Here is a 17,894-nt window from a genome sequence, read left to right as displayed (position 1 = left end):
CAATAAAAAATATACAATCACAAAAATTTTAAATTATTTTTATTTTTAATTATATAAAATATTTAAAATAGTTTTTATTTTATAATTAATAATATATATTATTTCTAAACTCATTTTAAAAATATATATTAAAAATAAGACTAAACATGTTGATATATGATAATATTTAAGTGTGTAAAGATATAAAAAAATATTTTTTCTCTCTTATTAAGACAATTGAAAATAAAAAACACACGTATTAAACGAGTGTGGATGAGTATACGGACACCACAAATGAGCCAGGTGTCCGTGTTTAATGGATTCCAATTCTTCTCTACGAACTACGAACTAAGAAGGACGATGAGCAAAAACCGGCAACTATTTCACTTTCAATTGGTTTGCGTGAAATGAGAGACTTACCTTATGGATGATGTATTACATCGATAGCAATAATGCATATCCTGCTACCCTTAGGCCTTAGGTCTCATTAATATCATATCTGCATGCATTTATGTGGTAAATATTCAGAAATGATAAGTGAAATGAAGCAAACGAATGAATGAAGACACCGTTGACGAAAAAAGAAAGTTAACTTTCTTGAGCATATACCTCTAAAAGTGGCATTTCTACTCTAACGTATGTAATATAGACATACATCGTTAATTAATGCTTGCATAGTATTCAATCTGCACACTCCTATAGACGATCATTACCTCAAGAGTTGAAGAAAGTAGCATTCATTCCTTGGGTGTACGTGAGTAAAATTCATTGAATTGGTGGCGAACTTCATAATCAATTGGATCGGTGTTCCGTTTGGCCTTTTGACTGGGGTGATTGTTAAAGAGACATTTTTGAGAGTTGGGGTTGTTGCTAAGCATGTTTCACGCCTAGGTGTTCTTTTTTTTCCTTTTTTTTTTCAGTTTTTAGGAGATTATTGAGAATTCTTTGTTCCTTGTTTAAATCACTATAAAGCTACCTAATTTGATTCCATTTTTACTTCATATATTTATAGGGGTGGCAAAACGGGTCGAGCCCGCCGGGCCGATCCGCAAAACCCGCTAAAAAAGGCGGGTCGGGCTAGGATTTCGAGCCCGCCAAATTAAAAAAACCCGCCAAACCCGCACCGCAAAATTGGCGGGTTTTGGCAGGGCGGGGCGGGCCGGTCCGCCGGGCCGAAACTTTATATTTTTCCTTTTTTTTTATTAAATAAAATAATGTTTACTATTATAAAATTAATAATTATAAAATTTTTAAACACTTTTTTTTCATTTTTTGTTTTTATTCTTCTTTTAGTTATTAACTTTATTTATTTTATTTTACAATTTCATATATATGCTCAAATTATGTGACTTATTTTTTAAAATAAAGATGATTTTATTGACAAATATTATTTTGAACAATTTTATTGAAGTTAAAAATTAAAAAAAAAAATAGTAAACAAATTATATTATAATTTGACTATTTTTTATTTGTATTTTATTTTTTAATTATTATTTTTTGGTTAATTTTAATGAACTTTATTTTTCAAAAAAAAAAAAGAGTCAAGCGGGCTAGCCCGCCAACCCGCCAATCCGCCATAAAGCGGGGCGGGCTAGCATTTTGAACCCATTTTAGTTGGCGGGGCGGGCCGGCCCGCCCCGTTTATGAGACGGGCCTAGGCGGGGCGGGGCGGGCCGGCCCGCTTTGCCACCCCTATATATTTATATATATTTTGGTGACATATATATATGTGTAATTTTTTTTTACATGAACTAAGACAAAAAATTTGAGTCAGATTTTTTTTTGTCATTAGTCAATTTTTTTGGACGGGTCGAGGGTCACAAAATCCACAAGGGCCAAAACTCAATCCGATACCAAAACAACAATTCCTAGTTTTACCCATCACTTTGACTATCTTAAGACTAGTTCCCTCCTCTGTAATGTCATTTTGAAATTAAAACCCATTAACATTGCACATGTGCACTTAAAGACTTGATGGAGATTTGATAGAGAGAGAGAGAGAACTTGAAAGAAGTTCTTCGCAGTAGCCAGGCACGATTGTGAAAGGGACCGCTGCTACACCAGACTGAGTAACGCTGCGAGTAAAGCCGAAAACTACTTGAGTCGAATTAGACCAAACTCAATTTTGGTTCATAAAAATTGGTGCTTGACTCACGGCTTAACTCATTAACAATTGAACCTATTTCTTAAACTCAAATTTGATTCATCGAAAATTCATAAACCGATTCAAACTCACGAACTGACTTAAATAACAGGAACATAATCTATACTATATCAATAAATTATAATTTATATATATTAAAAAATATTAATTTTATATATTGTGTATCTATTAATTATGAATTTTTTTATTTATGTCTTATATAAAAAAAATATGAAAAATAATTATAAAATTTTAAATAAAAATATTAATATATATAAAATTATATATTATTATTTTATATATATATATATAATATTAAAAATATTAAAAATATAAATATATATATATATATATATATATATATATATATATATATATATATATATATATATATATATATATATATATATATATAATCGAGCCAGCTTACGAGCTAATGAACTGAACTTATTCAAATTCAAACTCGACTTATTTAATTTATGAACTCAATTTCAGACTTAAGCTCAGCTTATCAGCTCACGAACTCAACTTATCGAACTATTAATGAATCAATATCAAACTGACTCATGAGCTGACTTGACTCATTTTCAGTCCTAGCTGCGAGGCTGAAGACAGAACCTTCCCTTCTTGGAGAAGGAGATGAATAGAGAGCTGCCGCCAGTGAAGGTTGCGATGTTGGCTATCGTTAGGAAAACGGTCGCTGCTTGTGGAGATGGAGAGGTATGTCCAATTTTTTCTTTCTGATTATTTGTGCAATATGGATAGATGGGCATGTTGGCTAGTTGCTGACAAGTTGATTTTTTTACTTTAGGATGGTAAGATTATGAGCTAGCTGATTTCCCCCTCGAAGAATCTAGGTAAAATCACAGTTTGAGAGTCTCTTCTGAATTGTTTTTATGTCTTGAATAATTGAATCCACTTCCCACAAATTATTCTCTGATTTGAGAATTTGAACTAACTGACAGCAATCTGATTCAATTATTACATTTTTAATATTGAGATTTTTTGATCTGCTAAAATAATTGCTTCTCTAATTGCAATTACTTTTGCAGTAAAACTAGAATTTGTATAAATCACAACTATCATCTTTTCCCTATTTGATCCATTGCAGTCTCTGATGACAGTTGCTACTACTCCAAAATTTGATCTGTTGAAGAAGGTTGTATTAATGTTTGAGCAAGTTGAGAGGAGGTGTTCTCCATATGAGAGGTACTAAGCTTATTTTGATTTGTTCTTTAGTTCCATTGTTGCTTATTTCTGATTTGTTTTCTTGATTGCATTTCCTGAACATCTCTTGTAATCATAATCCTACCGATTTGACGTTCTCTTTGTATAGTGTTCACTGCATTTTTGAGCCAAACCATACAGTTTTTGTTCAGTCACATAGTAATAGTGCACGTTCAATTATCCTTTTCTCCTGTAAATAAATAGGACAAAGATTATAATTAGTTATTTTTTTATTAAGTTGGCTTTAACTGATAAAATATTGTAATTCTCCACATTAACATCTTAATTTTTTGAAAAATTTATATGTTCCATATTTCTATCTAAATATCTTTTAATGAGGAGTTTGTTGGGAGATTAATCTTTGCATTTTTTTCCTTTTTTTTTGTAATGTAATACCCGATCTTGATTGTGTAATTTTTATCTTCTCTATACGACCAAACTAATTTGTCATACTCTATTATTCTACTGATTGGTGTTCTGATAATCTTTTTAGAAAGGTCATTAGTAGAAACAGGACTACAATCAATGCAGGTCCAATTTTCACAAACAGTGGTTAACTCACTTGTTGCAGGGCTGAAAGATATTGTATACAACAACAACTAAAAAGACATCTCAAAACAATATATATGCTATAAATGAAAATATAAAAAGAGTTGGTGTATAACTTTGTTTTTTAAAATAATCTTCATTATATATAATTTATACAAAAATAATTCTGTTTACTATGTTTAAAACCCAAATCAAATACTTTTTAATTAAATTAAATAACCTGCTGTCATTTCAACAAATTTTATTTTTATTACTTTTGAAGGATGTGGTAGGTTTAGAGAAGGGAGGTTGAATCTATACCTTTCCTTTTTGTTGTAGTTATTACCCTTTTAAACAAACTTTCAATTCAGGTTCTGTTTGAATTCAGCAGCAGAAATTTATGAGACAATTTATTTTTGTCTCATGAATATCAGAAAACAGAACTCAGCAGAGAAGAAAAAAGCTAACACCAGTATGTATCCTGGTTCGGTTGCCTTGTGCTATGCAACCTACATCTAGTCTCCTCCACAACTATGGAAGAATTTTACTATAGTTAACAGTATTACATACACCAATTTCACATGATTGACCAAATCCTTTCACACTCAAGTTCTAACCTAACTTGACATTGGCTATGCTAATACCTAACTATTCACTCTTAGTGCTAACCCAACTAAGAAAGGGATACCAAATATGTACAAGATACAAGACACTTAACCAACCTAAAGAAATCAGAAAATAACTCTAGGCTTTTCTCTCAAGTGTATCACTCAGCCTTTTTCCACTCATGGCTTTTACTTGAACTTTCTCACAATGCCTTTTTTCTCAAGAAATTACAGAAAGATAAACTTAGAAAAGTTCATTACAATCAGTAAAACATGAAGGAGATTGACTTCATCAGCAGCTTCTTTGCTATGTGCAAAACCAGATTCGCAAACCTCAGATGCAGTTCTTCAGTATTGGTCGAATGCTTTTTTGAAAGAAAGCATTATCCAAGTAGAGAAACTTCTTAACAGAACACTGTTCTCACTCTTTGATTTTCTCTCCTTGCTTTTTGAATGAATCATCAAGCTTCTTTTATCTCCTTGCATGTTGCTGGGTTCTTCTTCCAAGGTCAACACCTTGAGCTTTGAGCTTCACCAACCCACAGATTTACTTTTTCTCCTTAATCATCAGAGTAGAAACTCTCGTTCTGACTTCCTCATCTTGGCCGAAAACCATAAAACAGCAACCATAGAAATCTTCTAATGGTCAACTTGATCTGAGCCCTTGAAAACCAACTTGGTCCCCAAGTCTTGTTTAAGACCGTAGATACACAGCAGAGAAGAACAGAAATCCTCTTTCCCTTGTATCCCATTTTGGATAAAGCAGAGTGTTGGGAAGAAGAGATGAAGATTTGATGCATGCAAGAGGAAATGGGTTACCTCTAACCTAAGCTTGATTTGGTTTGAATTAGGTAATTTGATATCTGCCTTTCTAGCTTAATCTTTCTCTTTCTCTCTTCTTTGGTGAAAAGCTTATGGAAGAAGCTTTCTCTCTTTCTCTTACTTACTTTTCTGAAGCTTGTGATTTGACATGGTCGGAGAGGAAAAGAACGTTGCTTGTGGTGTGAGATCAAGTTTGGAGGGAAATAAAATCAACTCGGGCTTGGATCAGTCTGTGATATGCTTGGCCCGTTATGATTTCTTTGGCTTATTTCTTTACTTTTCCTTGGGCTCTCAATTTTTGCTTTCAGCCTACCACCTCTTGTTTTATTTTCCATTTTATTTGGGTTGCTTAACTTAATTAAGGCCTGCAACATAATAATAAATAATTAGCAACATATACTCATTAATTAATTAATCAACACTAATTATTTATTTGCCAAAAATAATGTTTGTCATCACTAATTAATTTAGTTAATTTCTTAACTCAACAATCTCCCCCTTGATGACAAACATGATTTAAGCAATAATCAAAAGGAAATAAATTTTGAGTAAGGTATGGAAACTCCTTTTGATTTTTGTCATTTGCTCTTATGTTGCTCCCCCTTTCCTTTTCAAGATTAGCTCCCCCTGGATTTATGCTTTCCTCTTTATTCCTATTTTCCATAGTACTCAAAGAGAACACTATAGAGAGCTATGCACAATAATTTTGTCTAAGGATATCACACAAGCAACATCACATTATTTGCCCAATATTTTCTTATCATGACAGCAGCAAAAGCATTTTACAAAAAAAAAAATCAATTTGCAAAGCAAAGTTCAACAGTATAAGTCAATCAATCAACTTAATCAACTTAATAGCTATTAATTACTCTCCCTTTTGTCATCAAGGGCGGATAATAAGTAAGATCAACAAAAACATCACTATAAACCCTGCAAGAGAGGTGGTGCACGAAATTGTGATCATCAGTGGCGCCATCAACATGGTACGCTCATTGCAATCTCAACTCTTTATCACAACTCCGCACAACTAACCAGCAAGTGCACTGGGTCGTCCAAGTAATAAACCTTACGCGAGTAAGGGTCGATCCCACGGAGATTGTTGGTATGAAGCAAGCTATGGTCACCTTGTAAATCTTAGTCAGGCAGACTCAGATGGTTATAGATGAAATATGAATAAAAGATAAAGATAGAGATACTTATGCAATTCATTGGTAAGAACTTCAGATAAGCGAATGGAGATGCTTTGTCCCTTCCGTCTCTCTGCTTTCCTACTGTCTTCATCCAATCCTTCTTACTCCTTTCCATGGCAAGCTTATGCAAGGGTTTCACCGTTGTCAGTGGCTACCTCCCATCCTCTCAATGGAAATGTTCAACGCACCCTGTCACGGCACGGCTATCCAGCTGTCGGTTCTCGATCATGTCGGAATAGAATCCAGTGATTCTTTTGCGTCTGTCACTAACGCCCCACAATCGCGAGTTTGAAGCACGTCACAGTCATTCAATCATTGAATCCTACTCAGAATACCACAGACAAGGTTAGACCTTCCGGATTCTCTTGAATGCCGCCATCAGTTCTAGCCTATACCACGAAGACTCTGATCTCACGGAATGGCTGGCTCGTTTGTCAGGCGAGCGCTCGGTTGTCAGGCGATCAACCATGCATCGTGTATCAGGAATCCAAGAGATATTCACCCAATCTAAGGTAGAACGGAGGTGGTTGTCAGTCACACGTTCATAGGTGAGAATGATGATGAGTGTCACGGATCATCACATTCATCAAGTTGAAGAACAAGTGATATCTTGGAACAAGAACAATCTGAATTGAATAGAAGAACAATAGTAATTGCATTAATACTCGAGGTACAGCAGAGCTCCACACCTTAATCTATGGTGTGTAGAAACTCTACCGTTGAAAATACATAAGAACAAGGTCTAGGCATGGCCATGAGGCCAGCCTCCCAATGATCAAAAGATTCAAAGATCTCAAGATGAAAAATACAATAGTAAAGGGTCCTATTTATAGGGAACTAGTAGCTTAAGAATTACAAAGATGAGTAAAAGACATAAAAATCCACTTCCGGGCCCACTTGGTGTGTGCTTGGGCTGAGCATTGAAGCATTTTCGTGTAGAGACTCTTCTTGGAGTTAAACGCCAGCTTTTGTGCCAGTTTGGGCGTTTAACTCCCACTTTGGTGCCAGTTCCGGTGTTTAACGCTGGGAATTCTGAAGGTGACTTTGAATGCCGATTTGGGCCATCAAATCTTGGGCAAAGTATGGACTATCATATATTGCTGGAAAGCCCAGGATGTCTACTTTCCAACTCCGTTGAGAGCGCGCCAATTGGGCTTCTGTAGCTCCAGAAAATCCACTTCGAGTGCAGGGAGGTCAGAATCCAACAGCATCTGTAGTCCTTTTCAGTCTCTGAATCAGATTTTTGCTCAGGTCCCTCAATTTCAGCCAGAAAATACCTGAAATCACAGAAAAACACACAAACTCTTAGTAAAGTCCAGAAAAGTGAATTTTAACTAAAAACTAGTAAAAATATACTAAAAACTCAACTAAATATACTAAAAACATACTAAAAACAATGCCAAAAAGAGTATAAATTATCCGCTCATCACAATACCAAACTTAAATTGTTGCTTGTCCCCAAGCAACTGAAAATCAAATAAGATAAAAAGAAGAGAATATACTATAGACTCCAAATTATCAATGAAACTTAGCTCCAAATTAGATGAGCGGGACTAGTAGCTTTTTGCCTCCGAACAGTTTTGGCATCTCACTTTATCCTTTGAAATCCAGAATGATTGGCTTCTTTAGGAACTCAGAATCCAGATAGTGTTATTGATTCTCCTAGTTAAGTATGATGATTCTTGAACACAGCTACTTATTGAGTCTTGGCCGTGGCCCAAAGCACTCTGTTTTCCAGTATTACCACCGGATACATACATGCCACAGACACATAATTGGGTGAACCTTTTCAGATTGTGACTCAGCTTTGCTAGAGTCCCCAATTAGAGGTGTCCAGGGTTCTTAAGCACACTCTTTTTTCCTTGGATCACAACTTTATTTCTTTCTTTTTCTTTCTTTTTCTCTTTTTTCGTGTTTTTTTTCGCTTCCTCTTTTTTTTTTGTATTCACTGCTTTTTCTTGCTTCAAGAATCATTTTTATGATTTTTCAGATCCTCAGTAACATGTCTCCTTTTTCATCATTCTTTCAAGAGCCAACAACTTTAACATTCATGAACAACAAATTTAAAAGACATATGCACTGTTTTAAGCATACATTCAGAAAACAAAAAGTATTGTCACCACATCAAACTAATTAAGCTAGTTTTAAAGATGAATTCGAAATCCTGTACTTCTTGTTCTTTTGTGATAAAAACAGTTTTCATTTAAGAAATGTGATGGATTCATAGGACATTCATAACTTTAAGGCATAGACACCAAGACACTAATGATCATAAGACACAAACATAGATAAACATAAGCATAAAAATTCGAAAAACAAGAAAATAAAGAACAAGGAGATTAAAGAACGGGTCCACCTCAGTGATGGCGGCTTGTTCTTCCTCTTGAAGGTCTTATGGAGTGCTTGAGCTCCTCAATGTCTCTTCCTTGTCTTTGTTGCTCCTCTCTCATGATTCTTTGATCTTCTCTAATTTCATGGAGGAGAATGGAGTGTTCTTGGTGCTCCACCCTTAGTTGTCCCATGTTGGAACTCAATTCTCCTAGGGAGGTGTTGATTTGCTCCCAATATTTTTGTGGAGGAAAGTGCATCCCTTGAGGTATCTCAGGGATTTCATGATGAGTGAGGTCTCTTGTTTGCTCCATCCTTTTCTTAGTGATGGGCTTGTCCTCATCAATGAGGATGTCTCCTTCTATGTCCACTCCAACTGAATAACAGAGGTGACAAATGAGATGAGGAAAGGCTAACCTTGCCAAGGTAGAGGACTTGTCCGCCACCTTATAGAGTTCTTGGGCTATAACCTCATGAACTTCTACTTCCTCTCCAATCATGATACTATGAATCATGATGGCCCGGTCTATAGTAACTTCGGACCGATTGCTAGTGGGAATGATTGAGCGTTGGATAAACTCCAACCATCCTTTAGCCACGGGCTTGAGGTCATGCCTTCTTAATTGAATCGGCTTCCCTCTTGATTCTCTCTTCCATTGGGCGCCCTCTTCACAAATGTCAGTGAGGACTTGGTCCAACCTTTGATCAAAGTTGACCCTTCTTGTGTAAGGATGTTCATCTCTTTGCATCATGGGCAAGTTGAATGCTAACCTCACATTTTCCGGACTAAAATCTAAGTATTTCCCCCGAACCATTGTAAGCCAATTCTTTGGGTTCGGGTTCACACTTTGATCATGGCTCTTGGTGATCCATGCATTGGCATAGAACTCTTGAACCATTAAGATTCCGACTTGTTGAATGGGGTTGGTGAGAACTTCCCAACCTCTTCTTCGAATCTCATGTCGGATCTCCGGATATTCACTCTTTTTGAGTTTGAAAGGAACCTCGGGGATCACCTTCTTCAAGGCCACAACTTCATAGAAGTGGTCTTGATGCACCCTTGAGATGAATCTCTCCATCTCCCATGACTCGGAGGTGGAAGCTTTTGCCTTCCCTTTCCTCTTTCTAGAGGTTTCTCCGGCCTTGGATGCCATAAATGGTTATGGAAAAACAAAAAGCAACGCTTTTGCCACATCAAACTTAAAAGGTTTGCTCGTCCTCGAGCAAAAGAAGAAAGAATAGAGGAGAAGAAGAAGAAAATGGAGGAGATGGAGGAGGATGTGTGGTTCGGCCAAAAAGGGGGAAGAAGTAGTGTTTAGGGTGTGTGAAAATGAAGGAGTGAAGATGGGTTTATATAGGGGAGAGGGGAGGGGTAGGGTTCGGCTATTATGGGTGGGTTTGGGAGGGAAAGTGGTTTGAATTTGAATGGTGAGGTAGGTGGGGTTTTATGAAGGATGGATGTGAGTGGTGAAGAGAAAGATGGGATTTGATAGGTGAAGGGTTTTTGGGGAAGAGGTGTTGAAATGATTGGTGAATGGGTGAAGAAGAAGAGAGAGGGTGGTGGGGTAGGTGGGGATCCTGTGGGGTCCACAGATCCTGAGGTGTCAAGGAAAAGTCATCCCTGCACCAAATGGCATGCAAAAATGCGTTTTGAGCCAATTCTGGCGTTAAACGCCGGGCTGGTGCCCATTTCTGGCGTTTAACGCCAGCTTCTTGCCCTTTTCTGGCGTTTAATGCCAGTCTGGTGCCCCTTTCTGGCGTTAAACGCCCAACTGCTAGCCTTACTGGCGTTTAAACGCCAGTAGGTTCTTCCTCCAGGGTGTGCTGTTTTTCTTCCTGTTTTTCATTCTGTTTTTGCTTTTTCAATTGATTTTGTGACTTCTCATGATCATCAACCTACAGAAAACATAAAATAACAAAGGAAAATAGATAAAATATAACATTGGGTTGCCTCCCAACAAGCGCTTCTTTAATGTCAGTAGCTTGACAGATGGCTCTCATGGAGCCTCACAAATGCTCAGAGCAATGTTGGAACCTCCCAACACCAAACTTAGAGTTTGAATGTGGGGGTTCAACACCAAACTTAGAGTTTGGTTGTGGCCTTCCAACACCAAACTTAGAGTTTGACTGTGGGGGCTCTGTTTGACTCTGTTTTGAGAGAAGCTCTTCATGCTTCCTCTCCATGGTGACAGAGGGATATCCTTGAGCCTTAAACACAAAGGATTCTTCATTCACTTGAATGATCAATTCTCCTCTGTCCACATCAATCACAACCTTTGTTGTGGCTAGGAAGGGTCTGCCAAGGATGATGGATTCGTCCATGCACTTCCCAGTCTCTAGGACTATGAAATCAGCAGGGATGTAATGGTCTTCAATTTTCACCAGAACATCTTCTACAAGTCCATGAGCTTGTTTTCTTGAGTTGTCTGCCATCTCTAGTGAGATTCTTGCAGCTTGCACCTCAAAGATCCCTAGCTTCTCCATTACAGAGAGAGGCATGAGGTTTACACTTGACCCTAAGTCACACAGAGCCTTCTTGAAGGTCATGGTGCCTATGGTGCAAGGTATTGAAAACTTCCCAGGATCTTGTCTCTTTTGAGGTAATTTCTGCCTAGACAAGTCATCCAGTTCTTTGGTGAGCAAAGGAGGTTCATTCTCCCAAGTCTCATTACCAAATAACTTGTCATTTAGATTCATGATTGCTCCAAGGTATTTAGCAACTTGCTCTTCAGTGACATACTCATCCTCTTCAGAGGAAGAATACTCATCAGAGCTCATGAAAGGCAGAAGTAAGTCTAATGGAATCTCTATGGTCTCATTTTGAGCCTCAGATTCCCATGGTTCCTCATTGGGGAACTCAGTGGAGGCCAGTGCACGCCCATTGAGGTCTTCCTCAGTGGCGTTCACTGCCTCTTCATCCTCTCCAAGTTCGGCCATATTGATTGCCTTGCACTCTCCTTTTGGATTTTCTTCTGTATTGCTTGGAAGAGTACTAGGAGGGAGTTCAGTAATTTTCTTGCTCAGCTGTCCCACTTGTGCCTCCAAATTTCTAATGGAGGACCTTGTTTCAGTCATGAAACTTTGAGTGGCTTTGATTAGATCAGAGACCATGGTTGCTAAGTTAGAGGGGTTCTGCTTAGAATTCTCTGTCTGTTGCTGAGAAGATGATGGAAAAGGCTTGCCATTGCTAAACCTGTTTCTTCCACCATTATTGTTGTTGAAACCTTGTTGAGGTTTCTGTTGATCCTTCCATGAGAAATTTGGATGATTTCTCCATGAAGAATTATAGGTGTTTCCATAGGGCTCTCCTATGTAATTCACCTCTTCCATTGAAGGGTTCTCAGGATCATAAGCTTCTTCTTCAAATGAAGCATCCTTAGTACTGCTTGGTGCATTTTGCATTCCAGACAGACTTTGAGAAATCAAATTGACTTGCTGAGTCAATATCTTGTTCTGAGCCAATATGGCATTCAGAGTATCAATCTCAAGAACTCCTTTCTTCTGATTTGTCCCATTGTTCACAGGATTCCTTTCAGAAGTGTACATGAATTGGTTATTTGCAACCATTTCAATTAGCTCTTGAGCTTCTGCAGGCGTCTTCTTCAGATGAAGAGATCCTCCAGCAGAGCTATCCAAAGACATCTTGGATAGTTCAGAGAGACCATCATAGAAAATACCTATGATGCTCCATTCAGAAAGCATGTCAGAGGGACACTTTCTGATCAGTTGTTTGTATCTTTCCCAAGCTTCATAGAGGGATTCTCCTTCCTTCTGTCTGAAGGTTTGGACTTCCACTCTAAGCTTACTCAATTTTTGAGGTGGAAAGAACTTTGCCAAGAAGGCATTGACTAGCTTCTCCCAAGAGTTCAGGCTTTCTTTAGGTTGTGAGTCCAACCATGTCCTAGCTCTGTCTCTTACAGCAAAAGGGAATAGCATAAGTCTGTAGACCTCAGGGTCAACCCCATTAGTCTTGACAGTGTCACAGATTTGCAAGAATTCAGCTAAGAACTGATGAGGATCTTCCAATGGAAGTCCATGGAACTTGCAATTCTGTTGCATTAGAGAAACTAATTGAGGCTTAAGCTCAAAGTTGTTTGCTCCAATGGCAGGGATAGAGATGCTTCTCCCATAGAAGTCGGGAGTAGGTGCAGTAAAGTCACCCAGCACCTTCCTTGCATTGTTAGCATTGTTGTTGTTTTCGGCTGCCATGGTTTCTCCTTTTTTGAAGATTTCTGTTAGGTCCTCTACAGAGAGTTGTGCCTTAGCTTCTCTTAGCTTTCGTTTCAAGGTACTTTCAGGTTCAGGGTCAGCCTCAACAAGAATGCTTTTGTCTTTGCTCCTGCTCATATGAAAGAGAAGAGAACAAGAAAATGTGGAATCCTCTATGTCACAGTATAGAGATTCCTTGAGGTGTCAGAGGAACAGAAAAATAGAAGAAAGAGGTAGAAGAATTCGAACTTAGTGAGATAGAGTTCGAATTGTGCATTGAGGAGGAATGGTACTCCATAAATAGAAGGATGTGAGAAGAGGGGAAGAAATTTCGAAAATTAAGTTAAAAAGATTTTAAAAACATTTTGAAAAACTTTAATTGATTTTCGAAAACCAAGAGTGGGAAAGAAATAAAGTAATTTTTAAAAAAAAATTTGAAATTAGAAATTAAAAAGATATGATTGAAAACTATTTTGAAAAAGATGTGATTAAAAAGATATGATTGAAAAGATATGATTTGAAAACAATTTTAAAAAGATTTGATTTTAAAAAATAATGACTTGCCTAACAAGAAAAGATATGATTCAAACATTAAACCTCTCTCAACAGAAAAGGCAACATACTTGAAATGTTCAATCAAATCATTAATTGTTAGCAAGTATCTTTGAAAAAGGAAAGAGATTGATTTTGAAAAAGATTTGATTGAAAAGATATGATTTGAAAAAGATTTGATTTTGAAAAACTTTGAAAACCTGAAAAAAATCTGAATTAAAAACAGAATCTTCCCTCTTGTGCCATCCTGGCGTTAAACGCTCAGAATGGTGCACATTCTGGCGTTTAACGCCCAATGCACTACCTTTTTGGGCGTTAAACGCCCAACCAGGCACCCTGGCTGGCGTTTAAACGCCAGTCTGTCCTTCTTCACTGGGCGTTTTAAACGCCCAGCTTTTTCTGTGTAATTCCTCTGCTGCATGTTCTGAATCTTCAGTTCCCTGTACTATTGACTTGAAAATAGAACCAAGATCAAATAAACAATGCATGCAAGACACCAAACTTAAAATAAGACACTAGACTCAAACAAGAAACATAAAATATTTTTGGTTTTTTTATGATTTTGTAATTTTTTTGGATTTTTCGAAAATTAAGTGGAAGAAGAAAATAAAGGTATCAAAATTCTTAATGAGAATTCCAGGAATCATGCAATGTTAGTCTAAAGCTTCAGTCTAAAGGAATTAGACATGAATAGCCAAGCTTCAGCAGGACACTGCATTCAAGAGCTAAATTGATGAGAATCAATCAGCTTTGGTGATGATAAGAACATCACCTTGAAACACTAGAATTCAATCTTAAGAACTCTGAAAAATACCTAATCTAAGCAACAAGATGAACCATCAGTTGTCCATACACGAAACAATCCCCGGCAACGGCGCCAAAAACTTGGTGCACGAAATTGTGATCATCAATGGCGCCATCAACATGGTACGCTCATTGCAATCTCAACTCTTTATCACAACTCCGCACAACTAACCAGCAAGTGCACTGGGTCGTCCAAGTAATAAACCTTACGCGAGTAAGGGTCGATCCCACGGAGATTGTTGGTATGAAGCAAGCTATGGTCACCTTGTAAATCTTAGTCAGGCAGACTCAGATGGTTATAGATGAAATATGAATAAAAGATAAAGATAGAGATACTTATGCAATTCATTGGTAAGAACTTCAGATAAGCGAATGGAGATGCTTTGTCCCTTCCGTCTCTCTGCTTTCCTACTGTCTTCATCCAATCCTTCTTACTCCTTTCCATGGCAAGCTTATGCAAGGGTTTCACCGTTGTCAGTGGCTACATCCCATCCTCTCAGTGGAAATGTTCAACGCACCCTGTCACGGCACGGCTATCCAGCTGTCGGTTCTCGATCATGTCGGAATAGAATCCAGTGATTCTTTTGTGTCTGTCACTAACGCCCCACAATCGCGAGTTTGAAGCACGTCACAGTCATTCAATCATTGAATCCTACTCAGAATACCACAGACAAGGTTAGACCTTCCGGATTCTCTTGAATGCCGCCATCAGTTCTAGCCTATACCACAAAGACTCTGATCTCACGGAATGGCTGGCTCGTTTGTCAGGCGAGCGCTCGGTTGTCAGGCGATCAACCATGCATCGTGTATCAGGAATCCAAGAGATATTCACCCAATCTAAGGTAGAACGGAGGTGGTTGTCAGTCACACGTTCATAGGTGAGAATGATGATGAGTGTCACGGATCATCACATTCATCAAGTTGAAGAACAAGTGATATCTTGGAACAAGAACAAGCTGAATTGAATAGAAGAACAATAGTAATTGCATTAATACTCGAGGTACAGCAGAGCTCCACACCTTAATCTATGGTGTGTAGAAACTCCACCGTTGAAAATACATAAAAACAAGGTCTAGGCATGGCCGTGAGGCCAGCCTCCCAATGATCAAAAGATTCAAAGATCTCAAGATGAAAAATACAATAGTAAAGGGTCCTATTTATAGGGAACTAGTAGCTTAAGAATTACAAAGATGAGTAAAAGACATAAAAATCTACTTCCGGGCCCACTTGGTGTGTGCTTGGGCTGAGCATTGAAGCATTTTTATGTAGAGACTCTTCTTGGAGTTAAACGCCAGCTTTTGTGCCAGTTTGGGCGTTTAACTCCCACTTTGGTGCCAGTTCCGGCGTTTAACGCTGGGAATTCTGAAGGTGACTTTGAACGCCGGTTTGGGCCATCAAATCTTGGGCAAAGTATGGACTATCATATATTGCTGGAAAGCCCAGGATGTCTACTTTCCAACGCCGTTGAGAGCGCGCCAATTGGGCTTCTGTAGCTCCAGAAAAGCCACTTCGAGTGCAGGGAGGTCAGAATCCAACAGCATCTGCAGTCCTTTTCAGTCTCTGAATCAGATTTTTGCTCAGGTCCCTCAATTTCAGCCAGAAAATACCTGAAATCACAGAAAAACACACAAACTCATAGTAAAGTCCAGAAAAGTGAATTTTAACTAAAAACTAATAAAAATATACTAAAAACTCAACTAAATATACTAAAAACATACTAAAAATAATGCCAAAAAGCGTATAAATTATCCGCTCATCAAGAGGTTAGTGCACAGTCCAAAAGACTAACTATACTATCATAAGTGCATCAGTATCCAAAGTTATTACAGTAATCTGAGACAACAAAAGTAGGCCAAACAGTAGCAAAATAAAATAGAGTTCATAAGACAAAAGGAGAGCAGTTGTAGCAGTTTTTTATGAGACAAATCCTAGGCATCAGAACCATTCCCCTCCGAAGCATCTTCCTCTTCAACATCAGTGGCAATGTCTTCATCATTTTGAAGGTTATCAATGAAGGTCATGAGCACAGCCACCCTATCCCTTGATTTCTTCAGGAAGTTCTCATGCTTGCTAGCTAGCTTCCTTTGTTCCTTACTCATGGCAATCATGTGATTTGATTGGGAAACAAATTCTTGAGCGACATCCTTGACCACATTTAGCAGAGCTGATTTCTTCCCAGTGGAAATGGAAGTACCTTCGGTGGAAGGAGGAGGAGAGTCATCTGGAATGAACTCTTCATCATCATCATCTAGAACCACTCTCTCAGATCGAGTTGGTCCTTTTTGCTGTTTCACTGAACCACCCCCTTTTAGATATGAATGTATGTTTTCATAATCCTCATTTGACAGGTCAACACCAAAATTCTCAAATATGCAAGTTAAAAATATGCCATAAGGTAGTGCTTTATCTTTCACACTTCTAACAGAATCAAACATGTATCTAGCCATCAAATAGGCAAAAGAGATTTCTGTTTTAGTGATTAGGGCATACAAAATAAGTGTGTCTGTGTAAGAAACCCTTTGATATGAACCACTTTGAGGAATTAAGATGTGGTTGACAATACGATGCAATTGAGCACGTTCATATCCTAGGGCATTGTGAGTGGGTGTGATGCCATCAATTAAGGAAACATGTTCACAAATGTGAGCCAAAGCATCATGGTAAGAGATACCAACACTTTCATCCCACTTCACAGATGTATAAGCACATGGCCCAACATCAGTGTACTTCAAGGAATCACTGATAGTTTCATTATTCAAGATTATGTCTCTGCCCTTAACATAAGAATGCACACTTCCTTCATGATAAGTCATGTTTGCATAAAATTCTTTGACTAACTGAGGATATACAGGTTTTTTGATTTTGAAAAGGTGATTCCAGTCTAAAAATTCCAAATTTTCAACAAAAAGGGAAACCTTTCTTTTTCAAGCTAGGTAAATCCACAAGAAAAGAGGGACACAGAGTACGATACTTAATAACTCCATCATAAAAATCGTGGTTCATGGCTGATTTGAAACGATGAGGGTTATAGTTTGAGTGAGATGTCATGAAGTGTGATTTGTGAGCAAAAGGATCAGTGTCTGGTTCTCTAACAGATTTGAGAGGGCGATGAGGGTTACCTCTTTGTGAGTGCACTGAAACCGACCTGGATTTGGGTTGAGTTGGTTCAGGAACAGGTTCCTCAGGCGCCAGATGTTTGCCCTTGGAGGAGCTAGGCTTCGCAGAACCAGGTTTTGAGGAGCCTGGCTTGGAAGTTGTGGCCTTCGGTGGTGGTGTCGGCTTGGCAGGGGCAGGGTACCTTGGCGTAGTCTTGGTCCGCGCCATGGGAGTAGTGCGAGGAGGAGAGGTAGGAGGAGAAGGTGAGGGAGTAAAAGTGGTGTCTTGAGAACGAGTTGATGGTCTAGGATATCCTGAAAGTTTATGTATTTTCTCACGCGGTTCTCTTTTAGCAATAACTTTCTTCCCCATTTTGGTTAGATTTAGGCTTTTGAAGGAAGAGAGGCAGTG

The 17,894-nt window shown here is 38.0% G+C and overlaps 1 protein-coding gene across 1 annotated transcript; it reads right to left on the bottom strand.

The window, feature by feature from the left end:
* Window positions 1-17,285: 17,285 nt before the first annotated feature.
* Window positions 17,286-17,855, bottom strand: LOC130934562 (extensin-like). The gene has a single exon (XM_057864121.1). It carries the CDS (start codon window positions 17,853-17,855, stop codon window positions 17,286-17,288), a length of 570 nt encoding a protein of 189 aa, XP_057720104.1.
* Between the last annotated feature and the right edge of the window lie 39 nt (window positions 17,856-17,894).

Source organism: Arachis stenosperma, chromosome 6 (assembly GCF_014773155.1).
Source record: "Arachis stenosperma cultivar V10309 chromosome 6, arast.V10309.gnm1.PFL2, whole genome shotgun sequence".
NCBI lineage: Eukaryota > Viridiplantae > Streptophyta > Magnoliopsida > Fabales > Fabaceae > Arachis > Arachis stenosperma.
Note: the sequence above shows the minus strand (reverse complement) of the source record. Positions and strands in the feature narration are given on the sequence as shown.

Excerpts from the sequence above, each read along its gene's own strand:
- LOC130934562 (XM_057864121.1), bottom strand. The coding sequence starts at position 17,855 with ATGGGGAAGAAAGTTATTGCTAAAAGAGAACCGCGTGAGAAAATACAT.